Source organism: Sander vitreus, chromosome 2, assembly GCF_031162955.1.
Source record: "Sander vitreus isolate 19-12246 chromosome 2, sanVit1, whole genome shotgun sequence".
Taxonomy (NCBI): Eukaryota; Metazoa; Chordata; class Actinopteri; order Perciformes; family Percidae; genus Sander; species Sander vitreus.
This window is the reverse complement of record NC_135856.1, coordinates 29,717,815-29,736,563: the sequence shown is the minus strand read 5'-3', so window position 1 is coordinate 29,736,563 and position 18,749 is coordinate 29,717,815. Positions and strand designations below refer to the sequence as shown.

At 40.9% G+C, this 18,749-nt stretch overlaps 1 protein-coding gene across 4 annotated transcripts in view; it reads left to right on the top strand.

Moving 5' to 3' along the window:
- The first annotated feature begins 5,648 nt into the window (after window positions 1-5,648).
- Window positions 5,649-18,749, top strand: part of LOC144527125 (potassium voltage-gated channel subfamily KQT member 5-like) — a 172,945-nt gene continuing 159,844 nt past the window's right edge. For 2 of the 4 annotated variants that reach the window (XM_078265024.1, XM_078265033.1), the window contains exon 1: window positions 5,650-6,417. In XM_078265024.1, coding sequence (XP_078121150.1) covers window positions 6,074-6,417 — 344 coding nt within the window. In that variant the 5' untranslated portion in view covers window positions 5,650-6,073. Of the gene's footprint in view, window positions 6,418-18,749 lie in introns of all 4 variants that reach the window. The other 2 variants (XM_078265016.1, XM_078265040.1) reach the window with 2 other exon arrangements.

Sequence of the window (18,749 nt, the reverse complement as noted above, 5' to 3'; positions counted from 1 at the left end):
TTTGTATGTAAATGCAATGACAATTAAGGAATCGTATCTTATCTTATTATCATTTTTAATATTCTCCAATCTCCATGGCAATGATCTTCCAAAAGAAAGTGGGTAAAAAGTAAGTAAAGTAAGCAAACAAAAACTTTGAGGAAAAAAATGATATCTAAATTTATGTTGAATTATGCCTCCTGACATTAAAAAAAAGACTGTATTGCGTCACTCTAATGTCTATACTTGTTGCATGACGGGGTGCATGCGCTTGTTGCAGGAAGCCAACTCATCCTGTGACCAGATTTGATGATAACTGCCCCGTTTGTAACTAACTGCTTTCTCTCAAGAGGAAATGTTGACTTCCATTTCAACGTGTACAGTTTCTGTACATTTCAGCACATTTGTCCTCAGTTTCTTTCATTTAAAAAAAAAGTTAAAACATAGGGTAAAAACAACATTAACAATCAGAAGATATTCACATTACAAAATCACACACATTTTACCCCACTGTTTCTCCAATTAAATCAGATAATGGTACCATGGTTTCCCCCTAAAAGGGAGTTTTTCCTCACCACTGTTGCTCTAAATGCATGCTCTTGGGGGAATTACTGGAATTGTTGGGTCCTTGTAAATTATAGAGTGTGGTCTAGACCTGATCTGTTGGGTCCTTGTAAATTATAGAGTGTGGTCTAGACCAGATCTGTAAAGTGTCTTTAGATAACTCTTGTTATGATTTGATACTACAAATACATGGACACACATGGTCTGGCAAAGCGAGACTACAGTGAGCGAAACAGTTTAACCCAAGGCCCTTAATTTACAAAAAGAATCCCAACTCACGGTTTACTTATGACAGCTGATCGAACTTCCTCCGCTGATTGAAAGAACTAAAAGTAAGTGAACATTAAGTCAAGAATAAACTTTCATGCTTGACTCCAAGACTTTAATATACATTTCCCCCATATTTAGCTGGACATATTTGGTATCTTTGGAAATGTTGGGATCTCCACCAAAATGTAAAGTCAAGTTCTCTGAGTGAAGAGACTATCTTTCCACCAATACATATTCCATAGGTACGGGGATGATCCCCCTGAGGTCAGGTACGTGGATACTTCTTTAAGACACACTTGCCGGCCACGCCCTATAAAGAACCTGTGCTGGAGTGGAATCTCTGATTTTTGATGTTGACTGTTTGATCGGAACCGTCTCCAAGAAGCCCACAGCTTGAGAGATAGTCTCTTCACTCAGAGATCCAAGGTTACAACGTAACCGAGCGTTCTCTGGGTTTGGACACTTTGGCTGCACAGCACCACTTGACTACAAGCAGTCTTTTATAATGTACTTGAAAGCAATACTTTAGTAAAAGTACCTTGGGCTCCTGGGTAGCTCACCTGGTAGAACATGTGCTGTCCTTAAACTGTCCTAACACATAGAGGCCTAAAATACCAAAAATAAATACATAAATAAAAAGGTATCTTACCAGAAAATGACTTTGATAGAAGTTGAAGTCACCTTTTAGAATATTACTTGAGTAAAAGTCTTAAAGTATCTGATATTTACTATACTTAAGTATCAAAAGTAATGTTATGATGTTAATGTATTTAACTATTAGAAGTAAAACTAAAAGTAACTGATTATGAACTTTATTGTGGCTTCCTCATAGTGAATACTATTCAGGGTTACCACACCTTCTTAAACATCAAATTCAAAGTCTGACATCAATAAAGAGAAAAACAGAAACAGAATTAAACATTTTTGTTCACTCCAACGTACGAAAACATGTCTTGCAAATAACGAGTAACGAAGCTATCATGCTTAGGGAAAATGTAGCGGAGTAAAAGAATACATTTTATTTAGGATATATAGTGGAGTAAAAGTGAACTTTTACAGAAATATAAATAATGAAGTAAAGTACAGCTACGTGAAAATTCTACTTAAGTACAGTAACGGAGTATTTGTACTTTGTTACATTACAACACTGACTACAAGTCAGGCTCTCCTCAGGGTTGTATTCCATCCCCATTGCTGTACGTTCTTCATACCAATGACTGTAGAAGCCAGCATGGGGGCAGGCACATCCTGACATTTGCTGATGATACAGTCATTATCAGTCTGCTCCAGTAAGATGAATCTGAGCATTGGGCCAGTGGTAGATGAGTTTGTCCAATAGTGTGATAAGGGCCTTTCTCCAATGAAATGCCACAAAGACCAGTGACACGGTCATTGATTTAAAAGCACTTTTCCTCTTCGGTCCCCCTACAGGTTGAAGGCGGAATTGTCCATTACCGTTATCATTCAAACTACAAATCCGCTACCCGATCTGGCAAACTTGCATAGTGCGGTTATAGCCGATAGAGGGCCGCAAAGCGAATGCAGAAGTGCCGTTCACCCTGTTACGAGTTGATGAACCACTGAAATTGAATGAATGAATGAATTTTGGAAACATTATTTTAAGGTACAAAAGAATCTTTGGTGTTGCTTTAAGGAAATCATCCTCCATCATTCCTCGAGGCAGAAGGTCCAGGGTTTGACCTGTGACGGTTTCCTGTGCATCTTCCCCCTCTCTCTCTCTGAGCTGTCCTATCCATTAAAGGCAGAAATGCCCCAAAAAATAATCTTAAAAAAATAAATAAAAATTGTTTCCCATCTGGGACAATAAAGTGACTGAACTGAACTAATTTAATAAAACAGAGCAAAGGGTACAGTGTTTGAGAATCTGAGAATGCAGAGGAGGAAATGAATAGCCAAAATAGGCAAATACAATGCTAGTTTCTGGTAGAGTACACTAAAGTACTTCTCAGGCTTGTATTTGATTACTTTATCTGCTAAACACTTTCTTGTCAGTGTAGGAATAATTCTGACACCATGGATCACCAATATCTTATACGCACCCTCCATCAAACTGTGTTCGCTTCAGTGCCCAGAAGGTATCCCTGCCTGTGACCAGGTCGTATCATATACTTCAGGATCAAACGGCAAGAAACAGACAGAAACCACTGAGAGCAAAAGAGAGGATCTGCCATGTGCACAAAGGCTGTCTGGCGCTGCAGCCACCAGTAGATGGCGTAGTTTGTTGGAAGACAGAGGGAGTCGCTCAGCAACTGCTCTGAGACTGATAGATAGATAGATAGATAGATAGATAGATAGATAGATAGATAGATAGATAGATAGATATTGTCCCATGAGGGAGATTTGTTTTAACAGTCTCTTTCATGTACCTCGCAAGGGTGCAACTTTGGTTTTATAAGTGGATGGGACACAAAACAGGGGGTCTGGGGGTCATCCGCCAGAAAAATGTTTCCGATTTGAATCCCATTTCTACATACATTTAGGGACTATGATGATACAAAATCCAGGAAATGATTAAGTTGATCGTAATGATAAATTGTGCCAAAAAGAATAGTAGGCTATCAAACTATAAGAAAAAGATGTCTTACTTTCTTTGTTGTTTAATATAGGGGCGGTCGCCAAGACTTGAGAGAATCATTTTAGAGTCAAAAATGTTCACAATTTGAAAGTATGTGTGTGTGTGTGTGTGTGTGTGTGTGTGTGTGTGTGTGTGTGTGTGTAAATTACACCCTAGTGCACATGGCAATATACACGGACAAACACATCAACAGATAGCTGCTCCCCCCGTGACCCGATACCGGATAAGCGGACGAAGATGGACAGGTATATAGATAGACACATAGAAACAAGCACATTTACAACAACGACACCGGATCTATACAAAGTCAGCGAGATGGCTTCGTTCAGCAGTGCAATGGCAGAAGGGACTAAAGTTTGTTTGTCTGCACACTTTCAGCTTCTATTTCATATGAGCATACACACTTCCATGCTCTCTGCTACCCACACACTGAGTAGGGGAGACCGGGGATAGTTGTAAGATTTTTGACATTTCTGTCTGTATCTTGGAGCTCTTTTAAGCCAGTGGGTTCAAAATGTGATAAAAACTAATTGCATGTGTCTGGTATTAAATGGTGTAACTGTTATCTCTACAACCCAAACAGAAAATGCATGGTTTACTCTCAAACACAAGGAGGAAAATGTTACAATTGACCCCATAGTCCGGGGTCAGTTGTACCATGCCCTGTGGTGAAATATAACATTATGATATACAATGGGGTGAAATGTAACATCATGAAACTAGGATTATGACAAAAAACTTGATATTGAAACTTTTATTCAACACTTAAATGACTTTTAAACAGTATATTTGTGTGTGTATGTGTTGAGAGGCACGCCTCAGTCTATCTTTCTTTTCCAAGACTGAAAATTAAAAGAAAAAAAACATAAATACAACCAACATTTTTCTTGGGGTAGGTTGTAACATGTTGTAACCCAGACTCTTAATTCACAGCGAACAGCTAAAACATTAGCACTAACAACCTGCATGAAAGATATCCATATAGACACACAATAAACATAATTGAAGTTACTTGAGTTTAACTACAAAGCTGGCATTGCTAGCCCCAAAAATAAATTAAGTAAAAAAAATAAAATAAAATACTTTCCTACCTAAAAATGATTTTTTTTCTTTCAAAAATGTGCAGTGTCTGTCAGACTAAATAGATTATGTTTAGAGTGAATCAGGTGATTCCAAACTTGTTCCTGATTGGAGAAATTGGACGTGTTACAACTGACCCGTGCTACAACTATCTTCCACTATCCGTGGAGTCAAGTTCTTCACACATGTGGTCAGCGCTTTGATGCATCCAGTCAGGTTTATGATGACAAATCTTTACATGAACACTATGTGACGAATAACAAGTCTGGAACTGAGTTTGTACCTTACTGTGCGTTAGACTGTGAAGAGGAAGTCCATGCGGAGGCAGAACTGGCATCACATTTTTTCAAACTACTTTCAATTTAGGCTGTAACGGCACAAAGGAAGCAGTACTTTCAGTTTGTTCAACTTCTTGAGGATCCTTCTCAGGATTAAACCAGAGATATTGTACATGCATACATTATTATACATATTTTATTTTGTCATATATACTATGTATACCTACGTAGGTTGTACATTTTATTCTACACTTGTATATACATGTAGGCCTACATTCTTTTCTTTCCTTTAAGTATACTGTATTTTTTCACTAGGTGTTCTGGCATTTAGATCTTTTGTTATCTTATGTAACAGAATAATTTCCCAGTTTGGGATTACAGTAATAAAGTCCATCCATCCATCCATCCATCCATCCATCCATCCATCCATCTGTCTGTCTATGGTGCTTTCAAGGACAGCAGGTGACAGACCAGTCCTGAAAGATTGACCGCAAGTTTTTGTTGCGCAAATAAACATAAGCACGTTTGCTGAAACCACATTTACCGAACACATTACTGCATTTAAAAAAAAAAAAATAGGCTTAATTTGGTTTCAGCATAATATTTTCTGCAGATGTGCAGTGAGCCGTCCTCGGTGTGGTTACTTTTCCAGCCGACCAAGTGGAAAACTCACCAGAGTGATGTTACCTGATAGGCTTTTCAAAAACGTGGTGTAATTTGGAACTTTTTCGGGAAATTACATTAAACAAGGGGCGACGGTTGCTCATTTGCATTTCTCCCGCCTTACCTTGCCGCACCGCCACCTAATAAAACAACTCCTGGAGGGAAATGTATTGTTCAGGATCAAATTAAAGTCGCTCGCGGAAACGGCCAGGAGCACAGATGCGCATCTGTCGTGCACGCGCAGCGTGTGTTGAAGCAACAGGCGGTAACAAAGCGTGCTGGGAAGAAAATTTAATACCAAAAATATCTCTTTCCCCCCCCAGCTCCACCGGACACATACTGTATATATCTTTGTTATTTTGTCACGTTAAACAGCAGCGTGCACGGGACAGGCGCGTGGATACCTTTTACGCGCGGCGGCGGTGGCGTAAATGGCTCGCGAAGAGGTGCAAGAGGAAAGAGGGGCGGTCAAAGTGTGACGGTAAACAGTGTGCCTGGCTCTGGCAACGGTTCCGCTCACAGCGCCTGTTAGACTGCGTCTCGCGCGTGTAGTGTTTTGTTCGTCCAGGGCACGTTGCTCCCAGCACACGACGCGCATGCTTGAAAAGACTTCGGCGCACTTGATGCCTGCTTTGGTGATGCCATGCCCCGGAACCACAGCGGAGACGAAAGCGGCACCGGGCTCTGGATGAGGACGTCGCCGGGGCACCGTAGCGAAGGCTACGGCTTGAAAGATGTGGAGTCCGGACGGAGGATGATGAACAACGCGGGAGACGGTTTGCTGTCAGCCTCCACCGCAGCAGGTGCTGCCGGAGGCGCCGAGAGCCTGAGAGGGAAGCAGGGAGCCCGGCTAAGCCTGCTGGGGAAGCCGCTCATATACAGCGCGCACAGCGGCCGAAGAAACGTGCGCTACCGGCGCCTCCAAAACTACCTGTACAACGTGCTGGAGAGACCGAGAACCTGGGCGTTCATCTACCACGCGTTTGTGTAAGTTCATTTTTCATCATTTGCATGTAGCTGCGAAGCTCTCTGCACACCTGTTGATGCCGTTCCAGAACACGTTTCACACACAAACACTCAAAAAGGACACAAACACACGATGCGATGCTTAGATTTTATTTTATACTTGTTTTCAACCCATCACTTTGCCACTCTAGTTTTCGTGATGACTGTGCAGGAGTCTTTGTTTAAGGTTAAACATGATCAACTCTGGGGGTTACAGTTGCAGTTTCACTACGAATATGTAGGCTACTAGTAACCATCCAAGACTGGTGGGTTTTCATTGACTTCTGCATGTATGAGGCCCTCAGTGGTGAGGTAGTTTTCATAGCTTCAACTGTTAAAAACAAAAACTCAGGGTCTGTTGTCTCCTAAAGGTCAAGAATCAGGAACATCTTTAGCTTTCCTCCTGCTCTTCATCATTCTTGGCTTGCCAACCAGCTGCAGTTGATTTCCCGCGTGTGACTTGTTATTGTGGCATCATGACAATCTCTGAGAGGAAGGAAGTTGAGACACATGTGGACTCTAGAGCACCATCTTTTTTTGGTGTGTGTGTGTTAGAGCGCGCGCGTGTGTGTGCGCGCACCAGGAGGAGTGGTCATAAAAAAAAGGTGGTGTGGTGATGAGCGGTTTGAGCTGTTGCACTTAAACCAAGCAACTCTGGTGACTTTCATTTTGAAAGTATTCTTAGGGCAGCTTGTATGTGCACAGGACAACACGAAGAGTTTATGTGCCTGATACGTGTCATCTGTTTGATGTTTAGTGAAGACGCTTTTGAAATTGGATTTTCGTTTTGTAAAAATGACTGTAATTATCTGTTAGCACTGTTTGAAAACATGATGCTTTTCAGGGGCAGTTTCAGATTATATTCCCAGTCAGTGGCACAGCCAAATGAATAGTGAAACAGTAAGTGCTAGAAGCTTGGTGATGTAAGGACACTACTCCCAGTGCTACCCGGTGAACTACCATAGCCGGCAAGCTAATGGCTAAACACACTGCTAAGCACATGCTAGTGCTCTTCTGAGCTTTTTTTGTATTTCCCCATGTGCTGTTTACTCCCTCTGGCATTCTGTTCTTAGGATTGTACATCTTTTTATTTAAAGGTACTTAAAGGGTACCTTCGGTTGAATTTTTGAAATTGGTCCAGTATTAAGCAAGCAAAACAAGCTGCAATCTAAAGTTAATGGGCAATTGCGCATCTTCAATTTACAGCCACTTAAAGAGCTGTTTTTGCAGACAAGGGTTAGTGTTACATAAAAGTGGATGGCAGAACACAGCTAAGCTACGACAGCATCCTCCGTCAGACTCTCTGGCTCCCTGTTACCTCAAAGGTCAGCACTGTAAAGACGTTGCTTTTGGTAAGTGGTGCTAATCTGAGTGTCAAAGTTGAATTTCACACAGAGGAATGGACAGATGTACTTCACCGCTGCTAGTGAATGCACTGATTGCAATGATTTCCAATTGCTTTCACAACAAAATGTAGTACTTTTTAAGTCCTGCACTGTGTGGAATGTGTGACCGGGCCTTAGCTGGGCATCTGGACATCCTAAATTCGATTATTTGCTTCAACTGAATTAGAGGAGCTGGGATTTCTGGCCAATCGGGGTCCAGCATTTGCCCAGGAGGAGTTTGTTTTACATCCAAGATTCCCATCTGACAAACATCCCTTTATCTTAACTGCTGTGCATCATGGGCAACATTTTCTTATCTAGAGTTGTAGTAGCCTACATTTGGAATCACACTTATTGTAAATAAGGCTATCTGTATACAATTGGGTTGCATTTTAAACTGGGCATAATGGATGAAAAGAAATGGATATTATTTATGCATCATGTTTTAATGTTAAACATCCATCTGGAAGGCACAGTGACTCCTTAAGCTTAACTGTATGGCTACCATATTTACCTAAGCTTATCTTCAATGTGTAAATCATTTTATTCCACCAATAGGCCAATTTATCTTTTGGTATTGCAATTTTGCATTCATATGAATGTATATTTTCAGACTTATTTTAATTTTTGAAATTACAAACTTTAAAAAAAATATTTTTTACACAATTTTGGCCCTCTTGCGCTTACTCTGAGGACCCCTTGTTGAAGATCTCTGCTTTAAATGAACTTTTTACACAATGTCCAACTGCTGTTAAAGATAATGTATAGTCTCTCCTTTCTATCTGTCGTGTCATAATTCCTTACAGAGGAGGATTACATTTGTTGCGGTGTGAAAGTGTTTCAGACATCAATTCAGCCCCCGTCTTTTATGAGGCCTGTCCACACTTGGTGGTCAAAGAGGTTTTGTAATGATGTCAATGACCACCGTGGGGGTCATACTGTTCAATGATGACTTTCCTTATCCTTTTTTAGTAGGGCCGTAACTTACTGAGAGAAGACCATTGGATTTCCACTTTGGTCTACACTTTTGCTAAAAGGTTAAGTTAAAAATGCTAATTTACACATCTTACGAAAGTGTTGACTCACGCGCACAAGTGTCCTTGGACTTGCACTTTTATCTTCGCATGAGCGCCCATGAACGTTTTCTTTCATCCCTGTGGCATTGAGCTGGAACTGGACTAATGGAGGTTCTAAACTCCTACTCAGGCCTTCTCTCTCTCTCTCTCTCTCTCTCTCTCTCTCTCTCTCTCTCTCTCTCCTGTGATGAATGCTGCTGTGATGGTCAGTGGCCTTGAAAGTTGCACTGGTCTGCTGATATGACAGTTGTTGCAGCTGAAAGCCTTGCTGTCACGTTTTTTTTTAGCTACAGAATAAGATGATATCCATGTCCAGCTGATTTATAAACCAAGCTGTGGTTCACATTTAGCGCTGTGGAAAACCTCTGAAGCATATGTATCAATGTTTCTTTAGCCCTCATGTTGTCCTCAGGTCAAATTTGAGCCGTTGTTCAAAGTTGTTTTTTTTACCTCCTGTGATTATCCACTAAGGGTGTGCAAAAAAAAATCGATTCACATTTGAATCGTGATTCAAGCTCTACCGATTCAAAATCGATTCATAGAATTCCAAAAAATCGATATATATGAAAAAAAGTGCAACTTATAGTCCGGAAAATACGGTGTATGAAAAAAAGTGCGACTTATAGTCCGGAAAATACGGTATATACCGTATTTTCCGGACTATAAGTCGCACTTTTTGTCATACTTTGGCTGGTCCTGCGACTTATAGTCAGGTGCGACTTATATATTAAAATATATATAATTTAACATGTTTTAAATGTTATTTCATGCTGAAAACATTACCGTCTACAGCCACGAGAGGCGCTCTAGGCTTGTGACAACTATATGCTGCTCCTAAAGACAACTGAGAAAGAAAAGAAACTGCAGGCGACTGCAGTTAGTAAAATACACAGCCGAAAACGGTAATCGAGCAGCAGAACGAAAGTTTGGAGTGAGTGAGAGAAACTTGTGAGGGACTGGCGAAAAGGTTAGTCTTACTGCAATGAAGAAAACAAAGAAAGCTAGTCAGCTGAAATCCAGATGGCCAGAGCTGGAGGAAGGAGTCCACAGATAGGTGCTTGAACAACGTGCTGCTGGGAGAGGCTCGTCAACAGTGCAGTTACGTTACGTTAACGTACCGGACACCTACCGTATTCAGCCCCTTGTTCTGTGTGCTATTGTGTAGTTTAATAACTTGCCTTTCCAGATTAAATGTCTGTTCTTGGTCTTGGATTTTGTGAAATAAATTTCTAAATAAATGCGACTTATAGTCCAGTGCGACTTATATATGTTTTTTTCCTCTTCATGACACATTTTTTGACTGATGCGACTTATAGTCCGGAAAATACGGGGTGTGTGTGTGTGTGTGTGTGTGTGTGTGTGTGTGTGTGTGTGTGTATATATATATATATATATATATATATATATATATATATATATATATATATATATATATATATATATATATATATATATTTAATTGTATGTCTACTGCAATCACATGGGAAAAGTAAATACATTTACATACTGTGAATCATTTTTTGAATTGAATCTTGAGCCTAAAAATTGATATCGAATCGTGACATTTTCTGAATTGTGCACCCACTATTATCCACTCAACATATGTTCCTCTGATCTTAAGTATAAGTCAAAATAATTCCTAATTTCAGCTTTTTTAACTAAAAAAAGTAGGTATAATTTCATAGTGTATAGTCGACTGGAAGACAACACAACGGTTATACCAGATTTTTGTAAATGTAGTGCTCAATAATTACCAAAGGAAGTGACAAACTGAAATTTACTGAAGTTTATAAAAGTGACCATACCCAATTGGGCCTGTCTTATCCCTTTAGGGCCCAGGTTTGCTTTGTGCCCCCCCCCTTCACATTTGAAACACTCGTGTTTAACCCAGTAACACAGGTGGTTAAAATAAGTTTAAATATAGACTAGACTACGGGCCCCCAGGGAAGGGTGCTGCCTTGTTTGCCTTTGCCACAGGCCTTTACTGATACCTAACAAAACAGACTGCATCCCCTAACCCAATTATAGCAAACACTAGAATATCCCTGAGGCCATCAGCAAATTTGCATCATCTCGGTTAAGAAGGCCTGGGTGTTCTTCTCTCCTGCTGTGCTGCTTTATGATGAAAATGATTTTAACATAAAACCAGAGCCAACTGTATCTTAAATGATCTTCTCAGTGTGTGAGCGGGATATTGGCAATCATGAGTGGTAGGCTGACAATTGGTAAGATAAACGTAATGCAGTGCAATTAAAAGCATAGTAGCTCTGTGAATTCTGAAAATCTAAAAATTATGTAAGCATGGATTCGTTGTTACACAACCAAGGTTTTAGCACATCGTCTCGTCCGCTGCTCTACTAACTGTTTTTGTACCTCAACATTTACATTAGAACCAAGATGTGTTCGCTTTCCACGGGCCACCTGAAAACCACTAGCCTAGAAATCTAGACGCACCCTAGTGGCAGCAAATTTTATTTTGCAGCCGGGGGGGGGTCTAGGCACTCTCCGTTGGCTTGCGAGCTGGAAAAACCAAACTCTGGTCAGGCCAATCACATCGTGTATAGGGTCGGTGGGCGGGCTTATGGCTGCTGGGAACAGAGGTTTTCTGGAAGACTTGGAGTTAAGCTTTTCTTTGAGAAAAGAACAAAGAACGGCACTGAAATTAATTTTTTTTTAAAAGGAAGATGTGTTCAGAGTACGGATACGGCAAAAGTTTAATCTATCAACTAGCTCTGCTACCTTCTTCGTTGCTCTGCTTGGTTGTAGCGCTATCCTATTGCGTGCAGAGGGAATTTGAAAGACAATCATTTATCCCGCCCCTCGGATTGAGCCCTGTCAATGGTGAGTTCCCAGACCCAACATCTTGATGTGGGTCTGGCTTGTCAGGCTAGCAAACCACTGCTTTACCTTTTAATCACCAGGGAGCAGGAGAACAAGGATTGAAGGGGTTGTCACATAGTAAAAAAGAAACCTTGCTGTATAGTTTAGCCTGTAGAATACAAGGAAGAATCAAACCCAAAAAAGGCAGCAAAAAGTAACTTGGCCATCAAAGAAAAAAGCGACAAAACATTGAAAAAGCTACAAAAAGTAGGTGGGCCTTCATTTATTGTGAGCCAAAATTGATATGCGGGCCGGATCAAAATCTGCGAGGGGCCGGATTTGGCCTGCGGCCTTGAATTTGACACATGTCCTTTTTATGTGGTTAAAATGCACTATGGTCATTTGTTTGTCTTGCGTTTGTCTGTGTGTGGGATTGATACTGATATTGTTCTGCCTGAACAGCTGAATGAATTTGGATTAGTCGCACAAGTTCAATTTCACTATCCACTGCTTTCGGGAGGCAATAAAAAAAAAGAAAGAAGAAGAGAGTCCTTTCCTTATCAGTCTCGTCTGAGCCGACACATTAGGAGCAGGTCAGAGGAGCAAATAGGCTGAGGATCCTGCCCTCGCAGCATCCAGTTATCCTCTGTTTGACATGCCCACACAGCAGATTACATTGGCTTTGATGCTCAAAGTGATATTTCACCTTCAATTTGTTCCGCTCTCTAACACACTTGCCTCCAGGTGACATTGTGTGTGTTACATTGTAACACGAAGAACTAACAACTAGAGCTGTAACAATTCCAAATGTTGCTGTGCAATTAATTGTCTCAGAAATAATCGCAATTGGCAATATAATTGTCTCTTTCTTGTCATATTAAAGTTTTGAATGAATCCCAGGATACATATTTTGGTTCTATCACTTTCATGTGACCCAGATAATGTTGTAACACAGGTACACAGCCTATGAAGTAAACCTGGGCCCTTTTATTATCATAAAACTTTTCTAACTGTATCCCCCCCCTTGTCAGTTTAGTTGCTATGAACGTGAATAGGGTCAAGTACCAACAACTAGCAGCATAGCTTTAGCTCAACAGTCCGCCCAATAATCACTTACATAATTACAATTTGGTAGCCTGATGTCGTCATACTCAGATTCTAGTCAGAATATGAGTCTGATACTGCTCCATTGGGCTGTGATTATGGGGCGTGTTTCAACCGAACCAGGAAAGAAAATGCCTCTGCGCTCAATTGGATAGACCTTCAACCAATCGGAGCAACGGAGACAGACGTCACGGAAGCTGCAAGTCAAAGGCAGGCTTCAACAGAGCAAAGGCAGAGGCGGCAGTTTCCGTGTCGTGCGGACGGGTGTGGCAATGTGTATACATACGTGATCGCGGTTCTCTGTTCCTCTTTAAAATGAATGTGCTGTCGATATCTTCTATAACAGACGCGATGGCAGCCATCTTTGTTGTAAACGAATTCAACCCAAGCGCTCTTTGGTGACGTGCTTGATTACGTTACTGTTGATCATCTGTCCATCGTGTAAAGCCCGCCCTGACATTTTGATTGGTCCAAACGGCTCTGGTTCGAGCATAGTTGCTCCACAACGGATTATTGTCCAGACCGAACTTCCTGACCTCAAATGTTGTGGGCGGGGCTAAGTTCGACTGGCATCCAGGCCAACAATTTGGCATATCTAAACAAAATCAACAATTACCATCAACAGCCATAACTCTTAGGAACTTAGGAGCCAATGTTAGCAATTAATTGCGGTTAAACAAAGGAACCGCGATTACGTAAAAAAAAAAATTGACAATTAGACAATTATAGACAATCGTTACAGGCCTACTAACCCCACCAGGGTGGACTTTGTCATGTGTGTTAGCTGTATAATTATTTATACATTTTCAAAATAAAAGCCAGTGGTGAAGTCACTCGGATACTCTGACAAAAGGCAATGTTTAAGAAGAAGAACTATTTATTAATCCCATTTGGGATTGAGATACTGCCGCCCCATGGACACTGTAACTTTAATACTGGGTACTGCTAGCTAGGGCTGCGACTAACTTTTAATTATTTGCTTTGTCGATTTAATCTGTCAGTTCTTTTCTTGATTAATCGATTATTGGTTTGGTCTATAAAATGTCAGGAAATGGTGAAAAATGTGGATCAGTGTTTCCCAAAGCCCAAGACGACGTCCTCAAATGTCTCGTTTTGTCCACAACTCTTAAGATATTCAGTTTACAGAGGAGTGAAGAAACTAGAAAATATTCACATTTAAGAAGCTGGGGGTCGTGAGATGACCCATATAAATAGTTGGCGATTCATTTAATAGTTGACTACTAATCGGTTAATCTTTGCAGCTGTACAGCTGGCTAACTAAAGGCAAATATATGGCTCACATGTGCCCTGTGATTCCTCTGCTGTTGCTTTTTCCTGTATACTGTATGGCTTTAGCATACATGTATATTTTCATCCTTTCCCCGTGTGTGACAGCAGCAGCACTGAGCCAGTCTTTGTGCTGAGTTGAGTTGCATCTGCGGTCCCAGCCTGCCCTCCTTCCTGCACGCACACACACACACACACACACACACACACACACACACACACACACACACACACACACACAGTGCTGCCATTCATCTCACCTCTGGATTAACAAGCTCTTATACTTGCAGGTTTGTTCGGGGGGCAGGAAAAGTGTGGGGGGAAAAGGATACAGTGTTCCTCCACCTCAGGTTTCGGAACTGGCACGCCGGCGGGGGGGGGTCACATGAACTCGCGTGACGTGAACTCGCTGCTCTCACTTGTTAAATAACTATCACTCGCTTTATTGTGAGGAATACTTGGATTTATAGGCTGCAGTAAAGGATGCTGGCTCATCCTAAAAGCTGTGTTTGGTTGGCATTGTTGGGTATTTGAAGCCAACAGACACAATAAAATGTTTTAGTAGACATCTGAACGACTAACCAGACGTTGCTTGGAACCCCAGCACCATTATGTCTTATATTTTATAAGCTGTCGTTTTATAGTCATTGAGATTCTGCTACTTGTAAACCCGGTCTTCAGTATCTCTTTGAGAGGCTTATGTCCTCTGGTGCGGAATAAGTCTCAGTACTGAACTCAGAAAGCCTTCTGTGTAGATGCTGGCGTACATATACGCATAGGCGTAATTTCCAACCCCACCCGTAATCAAAACTGGCCAGTGCAATCCCCCCAAATATCTTATCCTAATGATCCATACAAAATATGAACTGTTTAAAAAACATCCAGAAACACGTGTGATGTTTTGAAAATACAGTTTTGAACGATACAGGAGAATAATTAATTAATACTAGTAATATTTACATAAATAAAGACATTTGCACCATAAATTGATGCAGAAAAGGCACACATTGTTGCAGAAAAATTCACCAGAATGCAGGAAATGAAGTGTTTGATATGCTCCAAAGTTCCTAGGTGGGGGGGGGCCCAAGACCCACTGGTTAGAATTTGTTCCCCCAATGATGAAACAAGCTGCCTCGCAAGATAAGTGGAGATCTTAACCCCACCATTGTTGAACCCAAAGTTACGGCCTTGCCTATACATGGCTATTTCTAATTCATCTAGTGCAGAGCATGTGAGCGGAGTGCGAGCGACTGAATTTGGATTTTGGATGCAGGGCAGAGCAGATTATTTTTTTTTTTTTTTTAAAGTTGGCCCTTATCTCCCACATCATCGCTTGCTTTCCAATTCCCCACCGGTAGACTACTGATCACACTGTGAGTTTGAAGCATGGCCGAGCCCGTCTCTGTGCGGGCAGTATGTGCAGATGCCGTCCGGCGGACTTTTCACTGCCAGAGCTCACTGAGCGGTGCTCTCCGTAGCCAGTCCGACTATGTTTTCAATGATTTGCGGTGGGGAGGCTAGTAGGCTCATAAATATTTTTTCCAGATCGCGCACGTATTTTTTTAATTTTTTTTTAATGTATTATTTATTTAAGATTGTTTTGGGGCCTTTTAGGCCTTTTATTTGTGACAGGACAGCTTAGACATGATAAGGGAGAGAGAGGGGGAATGACATGCAGAAAAGGGCCGCAGGTCGGAATCGAACCCACGGCCGTTGAGGACTGAGCCTCTGTATATGGGTGTGCGCTCTACCAGGTGAGCTATCCAGGCACCCACGTATCTATTTTTAGACCTAACGTTCTATGATCCACTAGTCTCAATAGCAGTATCGATAAGCTCCGACTTTCTTGATTTTCGGGTTTTGAGAAATTTGGAACCGGGTCCTTAATAGAACCGGGTCTCGGGACCCATCGCTACTTAAATCAAAGTTAAGCGTGGATCAGCATTGAGCTGAGCGGTCTGGGTTTCATGTGTTTCATAAATTAGCGCCCCTAGTGGTGGCAGGAAATGCGACCCACAGGAGCGTTTTCTGTCCCCATATCTAATGTAATGGTTGCAGTTTTAAACACGTCGTTAACGTTGTATAACGGTCGCAGTTTGGTTATGTTTAGGCACCAAAACTACTACTACTCAGTTTAGAAAAAAACGTCGGGGTTTGGGTTCAAATCAGACGTTACTTCACTTTGGTTACGCACCGTGAAGTTAAAAAAAAAAGCCTTGTTCTTAATGTAAGGGGCTTTATTTTCATTGCAGCACTGTCCGACAGTATCACAACAAAATGACGTTGGTGTTCCCGGAGTATTAAAAAACACAACAATCACAACAAACACAAATAATTTACATTTTTAAAAAGGCAGTAAAAAAAGAGCAAGAGGTGAAATGTCCCAGCAGTAGATGATAGAGAGTGCACATAACAAATAACAGATTAGGGATTGCACATTCCTGATAAGTTAGCAGCCTTACTAATGAATAAATAAATAGATAGATAGATAGATAGCAATAATAACCTGTGTGAGACATGAAGGGAATTTTGCGTCAGCACATAGTCATGGCCCTCTGTCACCTTTCGAGAGTGTTACTCAATGGAAAGAGAAGCTTCTTATAAACAGAGCGTTTACTTCAATGTCAAAGAGAAGCCGGCTGGTTTGATCCGCGCAGTGAAGACATAAAGCAGAGGTGTGATGTCTTTGTACAAATGGTGGTGCTTGACACTGTCAGTGAAAGGGTGAGGAGCAGAAGTTGTCTTGAGATGGTTGTGGCCATTGCATGCACTTTTGTGTGTGTGTGTGTGTGTGTGTGTGTGTGTGTGTGTGTGTGTGTGTGTGTGTGTGTGTGTAATGATGTCATTACCGGTATGTGTTTGGACATGTCTCAGGGCGCTTTCACACCTATAGTTCGGTCGATGCAGCATAGTGTCGCGATATTTTCCGTGGCAATACTGTATCGATGCATAGACGCCAAGTATCACTTTTATTATATAAATTGCACATGAGAATTTAACCTTTTGGCGCTAGAATAATATCAATTGCTTTTTCAGTCCACTAGATGGAAAATTGAAGTGAGATGAACAAAACATAGACATTTTCTTTCTTTTTTTTAAAGACAAAACAGATGTTGACAAAGTTTTGCAATACTATCGTACCGTGACATAAGTATCGTGATAATATCGTATCGTGGGGCCTCTGGTGAGTATTTTAGAAGAACCCGACGAAACGCTCCAGGGTTCGGTTAAAACGGACCAAACTGCTCAGGTGGGAAAGCAATGTAAAGAATTGTGGTTTTGCGCATTTTATCCCTTTTTAACTGTCTCCTTATGTATATTTTCCATTACCGATTTTAGAAATTTCATTTCATTGTCATGTTTGAATGTAGCTGCAGGCATTCACTGCTTGGTTCAAGGATGCTCCCACATCCAGAGTCCAGAGTCAGCTGCCAAACAGCAAGTACTGTATACACAATAACTTTGACAAATGGGCAAATACATGTTTGCCACGACACATTACTTATCGCAGGCAAGTACTGATATTACTTGAATTAGGGCTGCACAATAAGGAAAATATGGGATATGCCATAACGTTGTTGAATATCGCATTAACGATATTACGTGCGATAAATAAACAGATAGCAAAGTGTACTTAGTTCTGCCTTTCTGCTGCTTTAAGTATGCTTCTAAAATACAACAAATTGCTCGCTTAATTTAAAAAAACGAAACAAAACAATTTCCAACATTATTTTATTGAACAAATTTAACACTGAATTGAACATACAGTAATAGGCACCAATAAGAAGAATGACAGTGACATTTTAAAGTGCAGTTTTCGACTAATACTCTTTGATCTAACTCAAAAACGTGTCTCTCGCAGTAGTATATGTCGCAGCCTTTCGCGATGTGTTCATTACGCAAGTTGATCTCGCGATAACGATAAAAGAAGGATTTATTGTGCGCACCCCCCCCAAAAAAGAAACCCTTCGGATCTACAAGATTATAGATAATTATTATTTTCATTATTGGGAACAAATTAAATTCTGATTTCCAATTGTGACAGTCATGATAAAATCTAACCAATCACATGCACGTTTTGTATCCGTGTGTACAGTATATGTTAAATCCCTGTGCCTGTTTGAATGGGACCAGAGGACAGTCCCAGCTGATGGGGATGGCCCGCTGTAGGTCTCATGTTCCAGTCCTTTTTAGTTTACTCCGAGGGAGTTCCCCTGGCTCTGCTTTCAGAGACAGCCTTTCTCTGCCCTGTATCAAAGACAAGGCCTTGATACAGGGCACACCTGTACACATGCTTTGTGGCTAGTGTGCTTCAGCTCAAAAGAAACATTATTTACCCAAACAGCACCTGTTTGTAGAGCTGCAAAGATGAATCGATTTAATTGATTAGTTGTCAACTATTAAATTAATCGGCAACTATTTTGATAATCAGTTTATCTGTTTGAGTAATTTTTCATGAAAAAAGTGAAACTTCTCTGATTCCAGCTCGTTAAATGTGAATATGTTCTAGTTTCTTCACTCCTCTGTGACAGTAAACTGAATATCGTTTGAGGTGTGGACAAAACAAGACATTTGAGGACGTCATCTTGGGCTTGAATTAATCGATACAAAAAATAATAGACTGCAGTGAAAATAATAGTTC